Source organism: Rosa rugosa, chromosome 5, assembly GCF_958449725.1.
Source record: "Rosa rugosa chromosome 5, drRosRugo1.1, whole genome shotgun sequence".
Lineage (NCBI taxonomy): Eukaryota > Viridiplantae > Streptophyta > Magnoliopsida > Rosales > Rosaceae > Rosa > Rosa rugosa.
Window position 1 is genome coordinate 6,297,092 of NC_084824.1, and position 21,526 is coordinate 6,318,617.

General features: G+C 38.7%; 3 protein-coding genes across 4 annotated transcripts; 1 reads left to right on the plus strand and 2 right to left on the minus strand.

Annotated features, from left to right (window-relative positions):
• The first annotated feature begins 554 nt into the window (after nucleotides 1–554).
• LOC133708935 (cytochrome P450 CYP749A22-like) lies at nucleotides 555–3,330 on the plus strand. Its single transcript, XM_062134526.1, has 5 exons — nucleotides 555–870; nucleotides 949–1,172; nucleotides 1,261–1,493; nucleotides 1,755–2,133; nucleotides 2,247–3,330. The coding sequence occupies exons 1-5, from the start codon at nucleotides 585–587 to the stop codon at nucleotides 2,673–2,675; spliced, it is 1,551 nt and encodes a 516-aa protein (XP_061990510.1). The 5' UTR covers nucleotides 555–584; the 3' UTR covers nucleotides 2,676–3,330.
• On the minus strand, nucleotides 3,161–7,218 carry LOC133708934 (uncharacterized). 2 transcript variants are annotated; one of them, XM_062134525.1, is made up of 5 exons: nucleotides 7,031–7,218; nucleotides 4,674–6,325; nucleotides 3,983–4,096; nucleotides 3,673–3,822; nucleotides 3,161–3,508 (listed from the first exon to the last, which is right to left on the minus strand). In XM_062134525.1, exons 2-5 carry the CDS (start codon nucleotides 6,315–6,317, stop codon nucleotides 3,362–3,364), a joined length of 2,055 nt encoding a protein of 684 aa, XP_061990509.1. In that variant the 5' UTR covers nucleotides 6,318–6,325; nucleotides 7,031–7,218; the 3' UTR covers nucleotides 3,161–3,361. The 2 variants fall into 2 exon arrangements, with proteins under 2 accessions (XP_061990509.1, XP_061990508.1); XM_062134524.1 differs by having other exon boundaries at nucleotides 4,674–6,331; nucleotides 7,031–7,217.
• A 7,093-nt stretch (nucleotides 7,219–14,311) lies between these two features.
• LOC133710063 (ACT domain-containing protein ACR4-like) lies at nucleotides 14,312–17,820 on the minus strand. Its single transcript, XM_062136039.1, has 8 exons — nucleotides 17,288–17,820; nucleotides 16,813–16,885; nucleotides 16,675–16,720; nucleotides 16,464–16,578; nucleotides 16,303–16,370; nucleotides 15,627–16,220; nucleotides 15,396–15,500; nucleotides 14,312–14,991 (listed from the first exon to the last, which is right to left on the minus strand). Exons 1-8 carry the CDS (start codon nucleotides 17,289–17,291, stop codon nucleotides 14,650–14,652), a joined length of 1,347 nt encoding a protein of 448 aa, XP_061992023.1. The 5' UTR covers nucleotides 17,292–17,820; the 3' UTR covers nucleotides 14,312–14,649.
• Nucleotides 17,821–21,526: the final 3,706 nt, after the last annotated feature.

Consider the following 21,526-nt stretch of genomic DNA (forward strand, 5'->3'; position numbering starts at 1 on the left):
TCCTAATTTGATGCGGAATGGACCTATTAGAGGGAAATTGTGAGATCAGAGAGTTTTTAGATTAAATTAGAATGTCAGGGACTGAAACGATGAGATAGGCAAAATACATGGACTAAACAGTATTTAACCTCAAAAAAAAAAAAACTATATTTTTTTTTCCTTAATATTAACTAGCTAATACCCAATATACGTACATGAATAACCTAGAGTAAATTTTGATTCAATGTATCAATGCCTTCATTATTGTAAACGCCAACCTAGCATATGTCCAACTATATATAAGGCCCTGTCAACAGTTTTGAATTTTGAGATGTGAATTAACCTCAGAAATTTTCCAGAAAAGCTTGACAACATAGATTTCTGTCATTTACCAAGTTATACTATATATATAATGCATGGGGAAAAGCTACGTGGCAACTCGTCTGGGTAATAATTCAGCAAACCTTCAACCACGTGTGTCTCCCAGTTCAATTTTCGATAAGAGAAAAGACACTTGAAGAATATTTCAAAAAAAAAAAAAAAAAAGACACTTGAAGAAAAATAGTGGACTACTCTCACTTTGTTTACAAACCAACACCGAAAAAATGAATTCTTTGGGAGGCCTAGTGACCACTATCTCAAGCTTTCTCTGTGCATTTCTTCTCTTAGCTCTGATCAAGATCTTTCACAAACTATGGTGGACTCCGATTCGCATACAGAAACTGATGGCTTTGCAGGGAATCAAAGGCCCTTCGTACAGATTCATCCATGGAAACACCAAAGAGATCTCCGAGATGAAAAGGGAAGCCATGAGCAGAAGGCTCACAAACTTTTCCCATGACATATTTTCTCGAGTCCAACCTCATATTCACTCATGGAACAAGACCTATGGTAAAACCTTTTCATAGTTACTATGAACTGTATATATCAATATGTTTTGGAAAGAGAATTACATTTTGTGAATTACAGGGAAGAATTTTGTTCAATGGTATGGTTGTCAAGCTCAGCTGGTGATTTCGGAGCCCGAATTGATCAAAGAGATACTGAATAAAAAGGACACTTATCCGAAAAGGAAGCTCTTACCATTGATGAAGAAGATATTTGGAGAAGGTCTAGCCACAACAACCGATCCCGAAAAATGGGAGAAATTGCGAAAACAGGCCGACCATGCCTTCCATGGAGACAGCTTAAAAGTAAGTAGTTGCTTATCAATTTTTACAGTTGTGGTAATTCTTGTGTCAAGCAATGATAGACTGAATTTACTGGTGTCACTTTTACTAGAGTATGATTCCAACGATGATAGATAGTACTGAGACGATGCTACAGAGGTGGAAAAGCCATGATGGCAAAGAGATTGAGGTGTATGAAGAATTTAAATTGTTGACTTCGGAAGTGATTTCGAAGACAGCATTCGGCAGTAGCTATTTAGAAGGGAAGAACATTTTTGATATGTTCAACAAGTTATGCTCCTTGTTACTCAAAACTTCTTTCAAAATCAGATTTCCTGGCATCAGGTAATTCACTTCCAACTAATGTACTAAGCCTTGATCTTGGTGAAGTATTGTCTAATAATTTGTTTAGCAACTGCACAATGTGTAATCAATTCTCTATGAATATGCTGCTCAAATGTCTCATTGAAGCTTTGTTTCCCTAGCTTCCTTGTAAAGCTGGTTTTACAAGATGAATCAAGTTTTAACTCAATATATATTGTCAATTCTTGGAGGCCTGTGTGTATTGTCAATTCTTATGTACATATTCTCGATCAATTTTTGCAGCAAGTTTTTCAAAACTAGCGATGAGATTGAATCAGAGAAACTTGAGAAAGGAATACATGACTCCATAGTGGAGATTGTTAAGAAAAGAGAAAAGGAGACAATGACTGCAGAAGAAGACAACTTTGGGAATGATTTTCTAGGATTGCTTTTAAAGGCTCATCATGGTGCCAATGACAAGCAGCGGATTTCAGTGGATGAACTGGTTGATGAGTGCAAAATCTTTTACTTTGCTGGACACGAAACCACTAATGCTTTGCTTGCTTGGACCATCCTTCTTCTGGCACTCCATCCTGATTGGCAAGAAGAAGCAAGAAAGGAGGTCTTACAATCATTTGGCAAACAAACTCCAGATCCTGATGGCCTTGCCAAACTAAAAACAGTAAGAAAGTCGACAACCCAATGAATTGCTTTGCCTAAATAAGTGGTAGAAGTTAATGCATGTTCTCAACTAATTGAGTGTGAAATTCTGAATTGTTCATTATTTTTATGCAGATGAGTATGATCATCAATGAGACTTTGAGGTTATACGCACCAGTAATATCCTATGATAGGAGAGTTGAAAGGGAAGTTAGACTGGGAAATCTCATTATTCCTGCTGGTTTCGAATTGTACATCTCCAGTTTAGCACTTCACCATGAGCCTCAATTCTGGGGAGAAGATGTGCATCTTTTCAAGCCAGAGCGATTCTCTGACGGTGTTGTTAAAGCTACTAATAATAACATAACCGCATTCTTACCTTTTGGAATGGGACCTCGAATCTGTCCAGGGTTGAACTTTGCTACCATTGAAGCCAAAGTTGTTCTTTCAATGATTCTACAGAACTATTCCTTCACCCTTTCCCCAGGTTATGTCCACTCGCCCTATGAGAATCTTATTGTTCGCCCACAACATGGTGTTCAAGTAATGCTACGCTCACTGTGAAGTCTGAACTGCTTGTGATCGAAAACCAGAATTGGCCACTATAATCTTAGACTAGACAGATAGTACTGATTTTGGAAGTTTGGATATGGTAGCTTATAAAGAGTGCAACTCCTGGTTGCGAGCCTGTTATGAATTATCTCCTTCTGCAGCAGCTTAATTGTTTCTGCTACAATCAGTATATCATGAAATTTGTCTGCAAACCCCAACAGGAGATTTTAAGGTGAAATTGTATGAATTTTCTGTTTCATAGGGAAAACATGGCATATGTAAGAAATTTTTCCGAGACATTTTGCAGGAATGCCAAAAAATTAACAATTTTGTGTAAACTGGCTGCAAGCTTGTATAGGAGCACGAGAAGTGTTAATTTTATGTTACAAAATGTAGAAACACCCTCCTGCTACTAAGACACAAGTCATTTAGAAAATTCAGTGTACCTGAATTTATTATAACTATGACAGCTGGAATTACACAACTAGACCAAAGAATCGGGTTAACATTCTCAAATTTGAATCAATGATTTCCTTTGGCTAACTACAACTGTTTTACAATGGATATTCATCAAATCGGGCTCAAAAATGCCAAGTGCACTGACAACTTGTGGCAAATGCATCCACAGCCAAAAAAAAAAATACCTTTAGCTCCTGCAGTTAGAAACCAGTAAGTTGAAACAAAATCATAACTTGTGTTCAGAACCACGTAGTTGATATAAGTTTCTCCTTCATGCGAGATATAAGCTTAAATTTTTCCTCAGCTTCAACCATCTGGCGGATGTCAGTTCTTGATGCCCGATCAGGGTGAAATTTCAATAATGCCCGTTTATAAGCTGCATGCACCTGAAATAATAACCATTTCCATCAAAAAAAGAATCAGATGTATTCATAGTTTCATACATATAAATGTACATTTCAAAATATACATGCACGTGTCTGATATAATATTCGAGGTGGTTGCATTTTTGCCTAACATATCATATACTTCAATCACTTATTCAGCTTACCTCCTGTGGCAAAGGATGCACACCTGACCCCACTTGTATTCCCAAGCCGCGAAGCAAAGAAGCCATGCTATTGCATGACGATTCCAATCTGTTGAGTTCCTTCCTTACTTCAGCACGAAGTTTCTCTTTCATGTTCAAATTTTCTTCATCCTGAGCATCACATTTTAACAAATCAGAAATATTTAATTGGGTACAATCTTAAAAGAGACTGCTGTACCAAAAAGAAAAAGAGAAGATATGAGGCAAAACGCCTTAAGAGAGGCAAAGAAGATATGATGATTGTTGAAGATATGAATCCAAAGTTCCAAACCTTCTTTTGAGTTTCTCTAACTTCTTCCACGCGTTGCTTTTGCCTTCTCTGCATGTCCAATAAGCGCATGCTTTCAGCTTTTTTCCTCTTACGCAATCTCTGTGCCTCTTCTGCCTGAAATAAAAGAAAATAAAAAAGAAAGATTGATGTAAGGTCACGTGGTCATTACCGATGTCAGGGCTACTGAGGTTTGCAAAGGTACATGATACAAAAGTGCTATGCATAATATATAATATTTATAATAAAACAAAAAAGAAAACAAATAGACACCAGACTACGGATGAATTATGGTCAAGCTTGTATATATATTCTGCACATAACATAAGCTAAAGTGGTGAGATTTATTCAGAACCTATAATCTATCATGTTATGAACTATCCTGAATGATTAATACTCAATGAGGAAGAGCATAATTAACTACCAACCCTATAAGACGAATAATTTTAGCCCCTTTCAATAACTGGAAGATTTTGGATTATACCCACAAGAGAGAAGAGACTCCCTATAAGACGAATAATTTTAGCCCCTTTCAATAACTGGAAGATTTTGGATTATACCCACAAGAGAGAAGAGACTGGAGAGGGAAAAGGGCTATCTCTTGTTCTGTAGCCTATAGGAGCCTCCAACGAGTTAAAAATAAAAAAATAAATAAAAGCATCAAATAGAAAGGGTATTCATGCATGTGCATAACCTGAATTTGTAAGACTTGCCGCCTGGATTCCATTTCTTCTTCCATTGCTTGCTTGTATTCATCAGTTTCCTTGAGCTTTTCACGATCAGTGATAATATTGTTTTGAACAGGAGTAACATTAACACCTTGAGCACATAACTGCTCCCTTGCTTCAGATGATTGATTCCCACTTGCAGAACTACTTCTGTTGGATGAAGTGTTGCAGAAAGATACCACCTCAGAATCTGCCCCCACTCTCTCCTGTGAAACATCTTTTTCATTACTTATTTCTGATTTATCCACAGACACTTTACTTTCTCTAGGAACAGCTCCAAGGTCATCTTCAGAAATCCCACAATCCACATGTGTTTCATTGAGTGGCTGCCCAGGAACTAATTTCACCTTTTCCTCAAAACTAGATCCTTTCTGAAAGTCATCGTCCTTGCCTCCTAAATCAACTCTGCCGTGGTCAGTAAGCACTTCACCAGAATGTTGGTTCTTGCAGGAAAGCTCTTCATTCAATACCCCAGAGCTTCTTCGATCATTGTAAAACCTTGGTAAAGAATCGGAGAAACAAGTTTCATCCCTGAGCTTTTGTTCATTATGCATAAAATGTTTAGATTGTTTCCCAGCTAGTTCTTCCGTGGACCGCGAGGAATGCTCTTCAGGACTTTGCTCTTCTTCATTCCCAGAACCAGAGATGCCATCATTATGAACAGCTTGCGACTTACAACTAAGAGGATCTTCTGGGACTCTGCCTCTTACATGCTGAAAATCATCATTCCTATGTATGCTTTCTGTTTCTTTAGCTGACCCTGGTTTTGCACATGGAAAACTATCCTTAGCAACATTCTGATTGGACTCCACAGAAGAAGTTTTCATTTTGGCCTCAAAAGAACTACCATCAAAGTGGTCATCATGAGTTCCCATGTCCGGAGGGCTTTCTTTTTCATAATTTCCATGCTCTGAACTTGAACAAACAGGAGCCTCTGCATGCTGTTCTGACCTATTCTCCACATCAACAGTATCACCATGAGATCCAGATCCACTAGCTTGATCCTCTGGACCCGGCTGACAATTATGAACAACATGTTTTCTCTTTTGGGAAGCTTTTTTCCAATGTTCATGAAGCACTGAACCTTCTATTAACTCACAATCAGAATAATCAGTATCAGAGGAAGCGGACTCAGACTCAGAATATAAACCATAACCATATCTACGGGGAGCTGTCCCAGAATGGGTTTGCTTGCCTTTTGACCCCTTGGATGGAAAACCCTTTTCCTGGACAACTTCACATTCATCTCCATCTGAGCGTAAGGAACTCCGCCTATAGTTAGAAGTGGGGAACCAACTTTTGCTAGAGGTGGCATCACTGTCCAGGTCCCCAACCTCTTCAACAGAAATTACGGTATCGGTGTCACTACTTGCATCATCGTCATCATCTATATCAATGACAGTACTAAATTCTCTGTTTTGTCTCAATGTACTGGAACCTCGAGATTGTGGCTGCTCGATATCATCGATGTCAATGACATCATCATCGTCGTCAAGATCGATGATCTCAACTTTGCTAACACCCTTATTAACCTTGCAACTTTCTACAGGCGTTTTCCCAGAACATCTTCCAAGCCCAGGAAAGACTCTTGATGATTTTGCCCCTCTCATTGTTTCATCTGCTACTGCAACAAAGGAATACATAAACCATAAAAAAACAAGCTAAAGTTGAATTTCGATCAGATAAATAAGCATCCGGAGTATGAATTAAATGCTCACAATCAAAACCTAGCAAATATATGCACACACACACACGTTGCTGATTTGCAATGTTACCTATTATGCACGCTACATCGAAAGAATTTGAACTTTAAAGGAACAACGCTAATGGAATCCTTTTACCAAATAGAGATAATCTTATAAATTATCGTAAACCATTGCTCACCTATAGCCTTTTCAGGCTTTATCGTCTCATCTGTTAGTACTAACTTATAAGCCAGTACCTTACCAAAACAATCACTTGACTATTAGGGTCTGTTTCATTTGAAGCTAACATGTTATAAGCGAAGAACACACACCCATATTAACTCATATAACCAACAGCTACATCAAATTACCCAACTTTACATAAAACCCTAAATCCCCAATTCATAATGAAAGCAAATGCACAAACATTTTCCCCCATTCACACTTCAAACAAAGAAATTGAATTTCAATTGAGCCCTAACTTCAACCAAAACCCACAAAGTCCAGTAATTAAACAAAACCATTAAGCAAGAATCCATCGATCAATCAACAACCGTACCACAGATAAAGAAATTCAAAACAAGTTGATAAACGCGGTGACGATTTGAACCAAACGAGAACCAGAAATTGAACCTCACCTTTGATGAAGCCGATGAATCCCTAGCTCATCAGGACAGTGAAACCCAGAAAGGAGGGAGCTTTGGGACCGATTTGGAGGCCGATTTTGGGGAGAGGGTTTTGAAATTGAAATTGAAATTGAAATTGAAATTGAAACCGGAAAAAAAATATATATATATTGGTACCAAAACGAAGAGGAAAGCAGAGATTAGGGGAAAAACGTTTATATATGAAATTGAAAATTCTACCCAAAAGAAAAAAGTTATTTTATCTAGAAAAAGAAGACGGACGTGTTCGTTGGGTGTGCAACGTGGAAGAGGAGGATTGGTCTCTCGTTCAAATATATATAAGACTTTGCCATGTCTTTCTATTTGTATTGACCAATAATAATTGATTTTATTACAAACTTATTTGGTCTCAACAATGTTTGGATGGACACACCAAATTTGATTTTTTCTTTCTTTGTTTAATTAAAAATATAAAAAGAAAAATAAAAGGTTAAAGCGGTATAAAGACATTGATCCCAAATTAAATCTTCCTTATTTAGATAAATTTATACGAAAAATTAATGAAGCTATATATCGATTCAAAATTATAACACTTTTACTTGTTCAGGGCAAAATGAGTTTATAAATAAGGGAAAATGATCATTTACCCGATTTTAGGCTAAAAATTGCCCACTTGCTCCACCAACTGTTTTTTAACCCCATTTACCCAAAACACTCTAAGGGATTATTTCCCCTTTACCCAATTAATTCTTTTTTCTTTTTTTTTTAGACTTTTTTGCCCTCTCCTTCTTTCTCACTTAGAGAGAGAAGTCACCTTCCACCTTGTTGTGCTCCGGTGACCAGTGGCCGGCGCGGTCTCCGGCGACCGGTGACCGGATTCTGGCGACCAATGACCGGATTCCGGGAACCGGTAACCGAAATCCGGCGACCGATGACTGGAATCCGGAATCCGGCTATTATTGCCCCCCAGTAATCATATTACTGCCCCCCAGTAATCATATTACTGCCCCCCAGTAATCATATTATTACCTCCCAAAAATCATATTATTGCCGTCCAGTGAATTGTATGAACTCCCAAAACCAAAATGAATACACTACAGGAACAATTGATCAATTTATAATCATATTATTGGCTCCCAATAATCATATTATTGCCCCCCAATACAAAGTCCAATGTCTCTACTGCCTCCCAATAGACCACCAAAAATGCACCATTTTGTATGATTCACAGATAATTTGTCTTTAATACACAGAAAACAACAGGTAACTTATCAATACACCACACTATAGTGATCCCTGTCCCTCATTTCAAAGTCTACTGGGGGCCAATAATGTGTCTACTGGGGGCCAAAAATACACCATTTTGTATGATTCACAGATAATTTGACTTTAATACACAGAAAACTACATGTAACTTATCAAAACACCACACTATAGTGATCCATGTCCCTCATATCAAAGTCTACTGGGGGCCAATAATGTGTCTACTGCCCCCAGTAGACCATCAAACAAACCCCACAGTTACATTGCAATTCCTTCCTCATTCTCGGGGTTCACAGTGTATAAAAAAAAAAAAAGTGCTATGGGCACCCAAGAGTGTGAAGCCGGCCCCTCCTCCTCCTTCGCCGGACGACGACGACGAGCGCGCCAAGAAGAAGCACAAGCTCATCCTCGGAATCAAACACCAACAGCAAAATCGCAAACCTGGGATTGAGGACCTTGGGTTGGCTCCCTTTCAAGGTGGTCTCGGCTGTCTAATCGGATTTGGAATCGGGTCAAGGTCGGGCTTTCGTGTTTGAGGTCGACTTGATCTCCAGATTTGTGGTTTGACTTAGTGATTGACACGGTGGTCCGGTGCTGCTTCTGATGGGGACAGGAATGGTTGCCTGGGCTCGATGATTTGACTTAGTGATTGGCACGGTGTCTAGTGCTGCTTCTGATGGGGACATGAATGGTTGCCTGGGCTCGATGATGGAGTAGCCAGCGGTGATGGCCGAGAAGCCGCAAAGGAGGCAGATCGACGACGGTGGTCTGGGTGAGGAGGCGGATGAGAGAGAGAGAGAGATATCGTTGACGGTGGTCTGGGTGAGGAGGGGATGAGAGAGCGAGAGAGAGAGAGAGAGAGGGGGAGTGTAATTTATGAATTAAAATAAGGGCGAAACTGTCAATAGCTGTTAGATTGGGTAAATGGGGTTAAAAAACTCTTAGTGGAGTAAGTGGGCAATTTTGAAGCTGAAATTGGGTAAGTGGTCACAGCCCCTATAAATAAAGCATTGATTCTTATACTTATACATATCGACTCATGCATTTACTAATGCAAACGAGTGAGAATAAAAATGCACCCCTCGTCATGATCAGGAACACTTTCCTAAATAACTTGGAATTCAATTACCGAGGAGGTGTATGTATTAGAAATTGATTAATGAATTTTTCTTACTATAAATATTAAATAGTAAGAAATTATAACTTATACTAAATGAAGGTTTTCCTTATGAATAGTGGGCAGAAGTTTTTGCCCTGCTATGTTTTACGGAATTACACAGTCCACCTGTATGATTTCTATGGCACTAAGTGCATACATGTTGTTTTTGAAACAGAGGTCGTCCCCATATCTACATGTTTGAGCTGGAGAAGGACAATTGCTTCTTTGAACTGCACAAAGAGAGAGTGTGAGAGAGGGGTAGAGAAAGGGAGAGGACGAAAGGGAATGGGTTCTGCTTTCACGTCTAGGCCGATTAAGGGTTTAAGGACTCATCCAATTTGCAATAGCATCATTGATAGGCTCATAAATGTACATGATTTTATATTGATTTCTTCATGTTTTCTTAGCTAGTAGTCTCTAGTTTATAGTTCCATTACGTTGCCTATAATTTGTTAGGTTTTTGTCCATTTACCCTATTTTTATAGATTTTTTTCCCACTTACCCCATTAAGTTTTTTTAATTCTCTCTTACCCAAAACACTCTAAGGAGGTATTCCCTAATACCTCATTAAGATTTTTTTTATTTTTTTTAATACCATTTTACCCTCACTCCTTTGTTACTTAGAGAGAGAAAAAAAAATGAAAGAGAGAGAAACCATAGGAGACTTCGCCGGAGCCCCGTCACCGGTAGCCAGAATCTGGTCACCGACCGCCGGAATCCGGCCAAGTTCCCCGGATTTCGGTCACCGGTCGCCGGATTCCGGTCACCGACCGCCACTCACCGGACTTTTATGAAAACCTCACTGGAATGGTTTATTGCCCCCAATAGACATCTATTACCCCCCCCCCCAATAGAGGGGCAATAGAGGTCTATTGCCCCCCAGTAGACGTCTATCAGCCATGTATTGCCCCCCAGTAGAACTTTCGGTTGCTGGAATGGGAACTAATCTTCCTAAAATTAGACAAATAAAACTTTGATTAAAAAAAAAAAACGAAGAGATTATATCAATTCAAAACGTCTATTGCTCGCCAATAGACGTCTATTGCCCCCCCAATAGACATTCAAAAAAAAAAAATTTCTTTCCTTCTGTCCCATTACTTAAAAAAAAAAAAAACAAACAAAGAAATTGATTTGGGCACCCAGAGAAAAGCTCTGGGCACCCAATCGGAGTTCAAGGAGTTCAACCGTGAGACGTGAAAGACGACACCATCGACGCCGCCGCCGATATTCTCACCACCACCTGTAAATTCCGATCCTCTCCAATCTCGGCATTCGTCTGCAAAGCTTCGCGCGTCTACCCGAAACGAGGTGATGGACCCGGTGGTTTCCGGGAACTGCTCTGAGATCAAGGAACATTCGCAATCAGAGGTCTGCATCTCAATCTCAGATTGACTCCGGCGAAGGTGGGTGAATTGGAGCTGGGTCGGAAAAGCTCATGTAGCGGATGTGGTTGCAAGAGCGGAAGGCAAAGGTGAGATCCGGGCCGAATGACAATTGGCCGGTGCAGAAGCTCGATCTTGACCGCTATAATTGAACGAGGGCGAGGTGTTCGATTTGCAACACGGTGTTCGCGAGATTCAGCGAAGAAGATGGAGCTTGAGTGTCCTGAGCAATTGCTTGGGTGTGGAGAGCAGTCTGCTCTTCGTCGCGAATTGCCAGAGTTCGTCATGTCGTTTGCGATCAACGTTGCGCCGAAGGTGGATACCGGAGAGAGAGAGAGAGTGGTAGTGGCTTGTAATTCATTAATTAAGTTGTGGGCAAAATAGTCATTTTTCTTTAAATTGGGTTAGTGGGAATAAAAATCTGTTGTTGGGGTAAGTGGGATAATTTTGGTGTTTTTGGTCAAGATCCCTAATTTGTTCTTGAATAAGATGGTTATTGGGCTTACTAAACAAAACCACAATCCAAACATGGGCTTTATGTTTGAAGAAAGCACTTGGATCGAGTACTTGAGCCTACACCGTTATAGTAGAGATTGCTTATAATTCTAATAGCCTAATTTCGAAGTTCACATTTTGGGCTTGTTGGGTACGTAGTAGTGCTTTGCATTTTAGAAAGGCAGAAATTTTAATATTTTATACATACATGATCTGTAATTACTAAAGATGTATCTAGGAGCAGAAATTTTCATCATCTGAATTTGTTGGCAAACCCATAGAAGCAAAATGTACTCAATTTACAGAGTTCATACAAATAGAAGATACAATGTGCCTTGGAATAAAAGTACTTAAAGATTACATCAACTTGCCACAGGATATAACCCTTCTGAAAACTTCCTCAAGGCTTTGGGTAGCAGCGCACTTAATTTACTTGTTGAATGCAGGCAGATTCAAGCAAAGAAGGCAATACTAGAGGGGAGAGTAGTGGGATAGGAACTTTACTCTGATAGATGAATGAATTCAAAGAAGAAGAAGAAGAATTATTCGAGCTGCTGGTGCAACCAGAAGAGCTGGCATTGTTATTATTAGGCTGCTTAATCAGCTGAAGAGGATAAGGAGCTCGTCGTTGCAACCGGCTCAACCGCCTTCTGAAAATACTGTCATCCTTGTGTGCACAAGTTTGGAAGCCTGGAAACTCAGTACCTGTGTCTTCCATGATTGTTTGTTGCCTCTAGTGTAAGTTATTGGGTCTTTGGATCTCCTTGTGTTTTATGTACTCTCTTAGCTAGGTATATAACTTTGAGAGAGATCTCAAGGAATACTTAATTTAGCTAGCTGGGGGAATCATTAATGTTACAATAAGATTACAAGAGTGACCATTGACTCACACATCCAGATAAGCTAGAATCTGCATCTCCACGTCGAAAATTTTACAATATCGACATACTAGTTAGTTTTTAATCCATTGGAAGTTCCCTTTTTTTTCTTTAAGGGGTACATATTGATTTTTTCGTTACAGTAAAGTAAAATGATGGGATGAATCGGCTAAATTCCTATGAGGGGGCCCCAAAAGGTTTGCTAGTTGCTAAAGAATGGCACATATCATGTGCAATTGTGCAGAAGCAGCACTGGAATTGCTGCATTGTTAAATGGGATATGTAATAAAGAATCTCATATGCTCAGCTGAGATTGAGCTTCCTTCATGTGAGGGGAGGTTGCTTCCTTGCTGAGGTTCAAAGAAAACCAGTTTGCAATCTTGCATTCCCCCAATGCCCACTTTCTTTATGTCATGTGGTGAGGAATAAGTGCACTGTGCACACATGCATTCAAAAGCCATTGTTTTCAGTGACAGAGAAAATTCAGAGGCACATGATTCTTGATAACTTAAACAATATTTCGCTGTTTATTTCAGGATTTTGCAGATGAATATGGACTTTGATTTGTGGCTCACCATCACTGTTAAATCATATTTTTATCTCAATATGCATGATCGTGATTAGGCCATGATTGATTATTACTCTTGGTTCATTCATATGTAATAAAGAGTAGGGTTGACTGTTGACTAGTCCAAGCAGAATACTGCACAAAAACAGTAGTGTATCTCTGTTGTGCAGTTCTGTGTGATTTTGGTGTTTATTTGTCTAGCAAAACATGATGCATGAATGTATCACAGATTCACAGTAAAGACCAGAAATAGCCTACGAAATGTATTGTAAATGTAGATCAATTGTTTACAGTAGTAGATCAACTCTCTACGGTCTTCCTCTACATCGGACTGGTCTACTTGATGCATCAATATATTAGTGTATCGTAGACAAACTCAAAACATAAAAGATTGAATTAGTTAGTACTTCTCTTTGTCAAAGGGGAGCAAAGAAAAGGAAATGAAGGGTGGACTAGACTTGCTCTAATAGTCTTGATATGGACATTCATGTTTATCCAAGACATATACAATGTATGAAGGAAACTTGTAACTAGTCAAATAATTATAACAATCAATTACAAAGAAATACGCTACTCATGTAATGATTGTAATCTGTCTACTTCAAGACATGCCTTTTTTCAGAGTATAGTTTTATTATTAAGGCTTTTCCATTTCTAACTAATCTTTCTTTAGCTGAAGTGGTAACCACCAAATTATGTATGAAATTCGTTGCATTACATAAACAATGACAAAGAAAGACAGCTGCATATAATCTTTTGTGTACAAAAATATCAATTATCTTGTCACTTTGGATTGCTTGTCCATCTGGGATTTCTTCTTCTGGTGGCATCAGCAACCAAGATAAGAGTGACGAAACCCAAGTGGTAATAATGGTGCCAATTACAAAGACTACTGAGGAAGACCTATCATAAAATTATTTGACTACAAAATTTAAAAGAAAGGCGCATTTCCCCTCTTGTCTTTTTTTTTTCCTCTCTCAATTGTTGCTTTTGTGCTTTCAAATCACACAGCATCCTTGGCACTTTGCTGAGGTATTTGGTCAAAAGGGAATGTTCAAAATGGATTTGGATTGGCCTAGAAGGATCTTCATGTACCTTTCCTATTCCAACTAGTAATGGGTCCAAATCAGTTTCATGGAAACAAAAAAGAAGCGTATAGAATATGAGTGCATGATTCTTTCAACTCTACCCCCAATTTTGGGTTTTTCTGCAAAAAAATTTTACCTTTCTTCATTCATTCCCAAGTTAAGGGTTTCAAAGTGCCTGTCTCCATCTGATGGTGATTGAATGCACAACTAAAACTAGAAACCAAATCACTCATAGCCTGCCCAATGGGAAATCGAGTAGTCAAATGTTTGGTACAATCACCCACCAAGAAAGAAACACAGCTTTGAATACTCAAAACACAAAGGAACCTTTTCTATGCAGCTTTTTATGTTTGGAATTAGGACCTAAAGTTGCCAAGAAAATTCAAATCATTGAATGCCAATAAAAAAACTAGAGCCAATTGACTGATGCCTACCACAATTACCCCAACCACAAAATATATACAAAACAAAGATTGAGATTCGTATTAAATATTATACTACCATGACTTGAACAAGGATATAGAAAAGAATGTATGCTTAGAAATACTTTTTCTCTGATCATTACACAATTTCCTTTGCTCTGATGACCCAATGGGAGGTTGGATCACAGTAATAAAAAAAGGAACCAGAGATGCTGATAGGGGGTATTTACAAATACTTCACTCTACTTTTTTCCTCTAAAATTGGATGTTTTCCTAAATTTAGGTCTCTCAACCGCTAAATTGGTCTAAATTTTGGTGAAGTTGGACTTTGACTGGTCTAATATGTACAAGAGGGGGGTGATCAGTGACCAGTTTCTCAGGAATAAGACCTAATCAGTTTAAAATTCACAAAAGATCTTGACTTGAACAGACCACCAAAGAGGAACCTGGTTGGTGATTCCTGAGAACCAGGATTGAAGTCTTCGGGAGTGCCTTTCACTTTAAGTATCGTCTGCCCGATTTCTTGACGAATCGACTCTATGGTTTTGGAGTCAACAGGATTGCCTGATGCCTCACGAACATAGAATGTATTAACAGCTTTGCCTGCTTTGGTTGTCACTTCTGCTCTGGTTACAGTAAGGCTATTCTCTCGAAAAATTCGGGTGACATCAGAGAGCAGCCCAACTCTATCTGTAGTACAGAGTTCTAGCTTCAAACCCTGAATCAAGAAGAAACATATCAGTTGTCTGCATTTCGATGTAGTCTTTCAAAAACAAATAAAAAACATATGACTAAACAGAATCAAAGTATCACCTATTACTGAAATTAGACAAACAGGTGAGTGCATTAGAACATAATGAGACAAATGGAATATACTACAGCAGCACTGGTTTAGTAAAAGAAAAAGGTCAACATCCATGCTTTTAAAATGACAATTTGACTCATAATCATATCAGTACAATCGCTAAATTCTGCATTAAACAAAACAAATGATTATCACTCCTTTGTCATACATTAGAGCTATCAATGCCCTCAAATGAATACTTTTGGTTCCCTTTGGAAGATTACTTCCCAAAACAGAATCAGACAAACAGAAAATGTGAGATACAATAGTCCATTTACCTCAGATACTCTTCTCTCAATAGCTGCTTCAAGGCATTGTATCACTCTCTGTCTCTCTGCATCTGATTTCACAGGAGATCCATCTATATGCCTGATATAGTATTCCTACAAACGCATTGAGACAATGATTAGGCAAGATTTTCTAGCCAAACCAGGACCAAATGTAGCTCATCTAACCAAGCAGCCGAAAACAAGCCACCAATGTTAAGTTGCAGAAAGTGAAAATCATACCTGATAAGCTTCAGGCCCCTCAGCATCAATATTTGCATGATAAACCACATACTGCATGTCTGTCAAAGTGCAAACTGTATCGAAGAGAAGCTTTGGCCTATCTTTACTCCGAATAGTAACCACTGAGTAGTCCTTGTCATACCAATTAACAACATTCACATCTGGTCTTTGCTTGTCATCCAAGACACTCTCATCTTTAACTCGGTCATAATCCCTATCTGCAAACATCATCTGGTGTAGCCTTCTTTCAGGGTGTGTGCCCGTATGAGAGACAACAGTCCTAGACCCCTTAGATTTGATGCTGCCCTTAAGTACATTGCATACTGATTTCTTAATACTAGCTAACCTCTCGGGATCAGTGATAGCCAACCCTGTATCCTCATCGGTAATGTGCATCACAGATGCAGCCCTTGTGTTGTGCGTCCACACTTGCGCACCCACTACATTGCATTTAAGAATGGCGAGCACACGGCTCACTTCAGATAGCAATCCCGGTCTGTCGGTTCCGCTTAGCTCAAGTGTAGTATGGTCCATTGATTGTATAACACCAACAGATCTCATGGAAGATGCAAAGCAAGACTCAGGGCCAAGAGACTGAATAAAAGGAACAAGATTAGGAGCCTTATTACATTAAAGTGAACAAACATAGGAAAAACAAACAGCAAGAACAACTTACCTTTCGTATATAGTCCAAAACCCCTTCATCTGTAACCTTGTTTCCATCTTGATCAGTGACATTAAAAACTGATTTCAAAAGCAAATCACAAAGGGTTAAAGGACATATTTTTCACGGTGATAAACTACCAACAGTCAAAAAAAGCATAAAAGGAGTGTTACCATCCATGAACCAGCCACCATCCGAAGATATGTACGCTTTGGTTACAATAAGGTTAAGATCAGTGAGTATTTGCACAACTTCTAGAAGTATTCCAAGTTTGTTAGCACTATCAACCTGCACCAGAAAATTGGAATAAGTACCAAAACTTCCACCAAAAACCAGAATTGGAGAAGAAAAAGACACACAAAAGTATAGAAAGGGTGACCATACCCTTATCACCGTGGCATTCTTGCAGGCTTCATTATCAATTACAACCCTGACAAGACAGACAGAGGTGTAAATCTCAAAAACAGGTATGGTAAAAATTCATTTACTTTGAGCAACAATGAAGAAAATGAGATTGCAAACCTTGGTGGGTTCATTCTCCTGCAAAGTTTCTCATATTCATCATCCATGTCATGTGAAAAGCTCATGCTAACCTCTGAAGAAACCCAAAAAAAAAAAAAAAGTAAAACCAAATTAGACAAAAAGGTGGGAGGGAATAAAAGGCACCAATGGAAGAAGATTGGGAATTTATGCAGAACCAATCAGGCAATGATACTTGTAACTCCTAAAGAATATAACGAAGCTAAAAAGGAGAAAACAAAAACCATCAAGGTAAATCCTTTCAAGGACTTGTAGCACAAGACAAAGGGGGATGAAGGTGTAGACAGTGTAAACTGTAAAGTAACCAAAATCCAAGAGAAAACTTGTTCCTCAATCCTTCAATTAAGAAAACTAAACTCAAAAACCCACACTTTCTCACCCTCCAACTTGATTCTCGTAACAAAAGAACACAAATTCACAAATCATGAAGCCATAAATCAAAGAAAACAGCACCTACCCATTTCAATATGCAGAGAATTGGTGATTATCTCCTACACCAAAAGCTTTTTACTTTTGTTCTTTCTGGGTTGTGTCTCGGAACAAAGCAAGAAGAGCAGAGGGAAGGAGAAAAGCTGGGCTGGTATGTATGTATTTATACACAGAAAGGAAGAAAGATCTTTAGGATCTTAGACTTGCCTCTGTTTCATCTCTCTCACTAAGGAAACCAATAAACAATATAAATATGCTTTCCTCCTTCCTTAAAAGAAAACCCAAAATGTAAAACCAACTGCCCATTAAAACTCAGAGACCTCCCGACACAATACTCCAAAAAAACCTGCAAGTTCAAAAGGTACCACCAAACACAGTCCCACAGCTTTCCCTCTTTTTCTCTCTGCTTGTGTTTTTCTTTGTGGGTTTTTTATAGTCTCTGAGGTCTCTCTCTCTCTCTCTCTCTGTGACTCTCTCTATATAAAAGTCTGTGACTTTCCAAATTGGAAATTCTCGGTCTAAATTTGTGAATAACTTCGCTGCTTAAAATGAAGGATGGTATAGGTTGGCTGGCAAGGCCATGTAAATCTGAACACCCCGCGTATTCTAGCACCCACCCGAACTTTGCGGGGAGATTAACGTGGCTAGGTGCTAAAGTGCGCTGAGTAAGTTTGAGATAGGTGTAATAATTTACTAATTTTCTTTTCCGGTCCTTTTGTATAGTTTATTTAACCAATTTTTTTTATCTCTGTATTCCATTTTAGTCAATTTAGTCTTTGTATTTATCTTTGTTCACTGATTAGTCCTCTAAAAGTTGAAATAAATCAGGCACAAAGTCTATGTTCAGTCTTTCAAGTTAAAGGGATACAAGTGATTTTTGCTCAAAAATAAGTAGGAGTCAAAAGAGTTGTTGTCGAAAGAAAATATGTGATTTATCTTCTAAAGAAAGTAATACTCATACATGTTGTAGTTACATTCATTATTACCGAATTCACAAGAAAGATCCTAAGAAAGAATTACCGTGCTGCGTTTAGTTATTTTGACCAGTAATCTCACATATTAGAACTTTTATTGGCGGTAAACAGTAAATACACGATAAAATAAGGGGGCGGGGGGACAGTAAAAAGTAGTTTCGAATTCCAAGGTGTGAGGGATCAACCATCAATGGAGCCAGGGAGTTAAGTCAATTTATCCTGGTGGTCTAGGTTTTAACTTTTAACGGTTTGTCTCAATCAATTTCTGTGCTCAAACTTCCTTCAGGAATTAATGCCTCACCGTTTATTATTGAAGAAAATTTTTGATTAGTGGAAACGTAACTGACGGAATCTCTAGAAATTTATTGTGAGGATTGAATCTGAATCTTTTTAGGGTTTCAGAATGGTTTCTCATCAATGATTTTGGAATTTTAACTTCATTAGTTAATTAATTGCAAGCCCTAATTTTGCCACGTAATTTAAAAAATTAAATAAATGTTTGTAAATAAAGGCAAGTATTTTACTAATTATTCTCAAATTTATGTGTTGTGTGTACATGCATGCATGGTTCGATTGCTCCATGTATTATTGTTAGGTTTTTCATAGCATGGTAATTCGGTCAATCTTGCGAATATTTTTGTTTTAATACGTACACACAAATCCTTTCTGTGAGATTTTCAATTAATTAAGAAATAAACGATATAGCGTGTTCACTCACTTAGAATTCTTACTCTTTCGTGAGAAATTCCAAAAATGCTAGCTTGTAACATTTTTTAATTTTTGTTTTGTGAATACATAAAAACTTACAAATCAAAATAATTCCTTATTTTAATACACGAGTACAATTTAAATAAACATGACATAAAACAAACACGACCAAATAAGAAAAATTAATGAAGCAAATGGTGTAGCCCATAGATTGGCGCACCTTGCTAGTTTATATGTTTTAGATGAGTATTGGTTAGAAGAGGCACATGTTATTATTCAGAATGTACTCTATGAGGATTCTTGTACTAGTACTCGAGGTGAAGGTTATATGTCACCCTCGGTGTACAATCATCCTTCTGTTATCAATAATATTCGGGCGTGGGGCTGAGGGCTGAGCCTCCGAGTAAGGATGGGCTCCAAACCCCTTCAAAAAAAAAAATAATGAAGTGTTCTAATTTCATCAATATGGGACATGGTGACAGAAAGAAATGGAATCCAAATCCCTAGTTCCTCCCTTTGCCTACAAGATGATAACATATTAATCAGAGATTCAGATAATCAACCATGTTTCATGACTCATTCTGTGGTGTCCCATGCATGTCTCTAATTTTTCTAATTAAAACCATCTTGATTTATTAATTATCCACGATCAAACTCAGTCAGTCTTAGTCCAATCCAATACTCCAAAATTAACAATTAGAGTACGAGATACAATAATCAAATTATCCAACAAAAAAAGCCGCCAAAATTATAAACTAGGAATAATAGTACTTCTCCTCCTTGCTGACCCTTAGGATAATGTTTTCATTGGATATTAGTGCCTCACAAACATATTTTAGCTAATTAATTAAACTCGAAGAGAAGCTCATAGATTATATACTAATCAAAATCATAAAACAAACCCTCACGTATTGCTCATCAACTCCTTAATTGCGTTGCTTGAGTTCGATCGAGTCTGAGTCAAAATTTGGTGCGCGCGCACATACGCGTGTCTTATGGTGCATGCCGGCCTCATGCTCCTCGCACATGGCCCCATGGCCCCATCTGCTTCCTCTTAAAACTAGGGTTTACTCACTTTTCCAGTTTCTTATGGGGGCAGTTGCCCTGGCTAGTATATGATTCCGATAAACCCTATTCAAGTAGGGCCAAAAGACCCAGAACCGAGTAAAGGTATGGCTCCCAAATTTCAGGGGTGCACCTGTTTACCATGATTGAATATACTGGGTGTGAATCTGGTGTCTTCCACCTAGGTTTTGGAGTGACGACCTGAACCCCATGAAGTGGTTAGTCGTGTATGTATGGCAATTGGGGTGGTGGTGGTGGTGGTGGTGATGGACTGATGGTGGTGCTACGTCTATGCAACGGCCACTTGAGCGAGCTAATGGAGATTAGCAGTCAATGCATTCATGCTAATGGAGATTAGCAGTCAATTCATTCATGCTTTGCTTGTAATTATGGCAAACCAGAAACTAAGGACTACCTATTAAGTATTAACTAATCACTTGCAGAACTGTTTACGAACTATAGCTCCAGAGCCTATCTTTCTAGCTAGACTTTGGCTAGAAAGAGCCCAAGACCCGATGGGAGTTGATTAGGCTCAAGTTGGTATGGGAATTTGTCATGGTGGCCAGACCTACCCCTATAATATTTGTATGTACCCCATTTGAAAGGGCATTCATGATACACCCATGGAGTTATCCAAGTGTCAAGTGGGTTTCCTGGTCAGCGTCTTTTTTCATTTTCGTTTTTTCGGTTTTGTTTGAGGAATATATGGTGGGGAGTTCCTGGGGGCAAATAGGGCACGTTTCTTCGAGACGATCGAATGTATTGATTTCCAAGTGCCCTTAAAATCAAGCAATTGTGTCTTGGAAATTCATCATATCTCAATTAACCATTTGACAACGATAGTGGAAGATTGCAGATTGATATTTTTCCTCTATGGAAAACTTTGAAGATATGAAGCAAATTAAGGGTAAAATCAAATATTAATTTACTCAATCTCAATAATTCAATTAAGATGGAATCAGTCTCTCAAAAATCTAATTAAGATGCGATGGGTAAATAATTTAAATAAAGAAATCACATAAAATTAACAATTGATCACGGATACTCCTTATTTTACAATCTACAGGGTTTGAGAGAACGCCGCCCCGATGGGTGGACGTTTCTGCAACTTTCTCCATCTCTGAGGGAGATCAATGTCGGCACATCCATTGGTGTCGTATACCTCGAGTGCGGTGCATACCGTCTCCTATTTTCTTCCGGTTTGCTTTTCAAAGGAGTGGTCTACAACTCCTCCAGCTAGCGGCCGGTGGCGGATCGTGCTCTGTTCTCTTTCTCTTGGGTCTTTACAGCCTGGGATTCAAGGCTGCGCTCGACTTGGGCAAGTGGTCGCCGACCTTTTGCTGGGAAATCAGAGTTGTTCGGCCGGATTCGGATCTGGGATCCAGGGACTTTGAAGATTTCTTGGAATTTTGGCTGTGAGGTTGGGTGGCGGGGGCACTTGGCTGCACGCCTGAATTATGAGGATTCTTGTCCGGCTCTACATCAGCCGAGATCTGATTACTGTGGGACGGAGGTTCAGT

What these genes read in the sequence shown, in the direction of transcription:
- LOC133710063 (XM_062136039.1), bottom strand. An exon ending in AGAATGCCACGGTGATAAGG is followed by an intron (nt 16,579 to 16,674) that starts GTATGGTCACCC and finishes TTTCTGGTGCAG; the next exon opens with GTTGATAGTGCTAACAAACT. An exon ending in AGGGGCCTGAAGCTTATCAG is followed by an intron (nt 15,501 to 15,626) that starts GTATGATTTTCA and finishes ATGCGTTTGTAG; the next exon opens with GAATACTATATCAGGCATAT.
- LOC133708935 (XM_062134526.1), top strand. Translation starts at nt 585, where the DNA reads ATGAATTCTTTGGGAGGCCTAGTGACCACTATCTCAAGCTTTCTCTGT. An exon ending in CTCATGGAACAAGACCTATG is followed by an intron (nt 871 to 948) that starts GTAAAACCTTTT and finishes TGTGAATTACAG; the next exon opens with GGAAGAATTTTGTTCAATGG. An exon ending in ATCAGATTTCCTGGCATCAG is followed by an intron (nt 1,494 to 1,754) that starts GTAATTCACTTC and finishes CAATTTTTGCAG; the next exon opens with CAAGTTTTTCAAAACTAGCG.
- LOC133708934 (XM_062134525.1), bottom strand. Translation starts at nt 6,317, where the DNA reads ATGAGAGGGGCAAAATCATCAAGAGTCTTTCCTGGGCTTGGAAGATGT. An exon ending in GGCAAGTCTTACAAATTCAG is followed by an intron (nt 4,097 to 4,673) that starts GTTATGCACATG and finishes CTTTTATTTCAG; the next exon opens with GCAGAAGAGGCACAGAGATT. An exon ending in TGCATCCTTTGCCACAGGAG is followed by an intron (nt 3,509 to 3,672) that starts GTAAGCTGAATA and finishes TTATTATTTCAG; the next exon opens with GTGCATGCAGCTTATAAACG.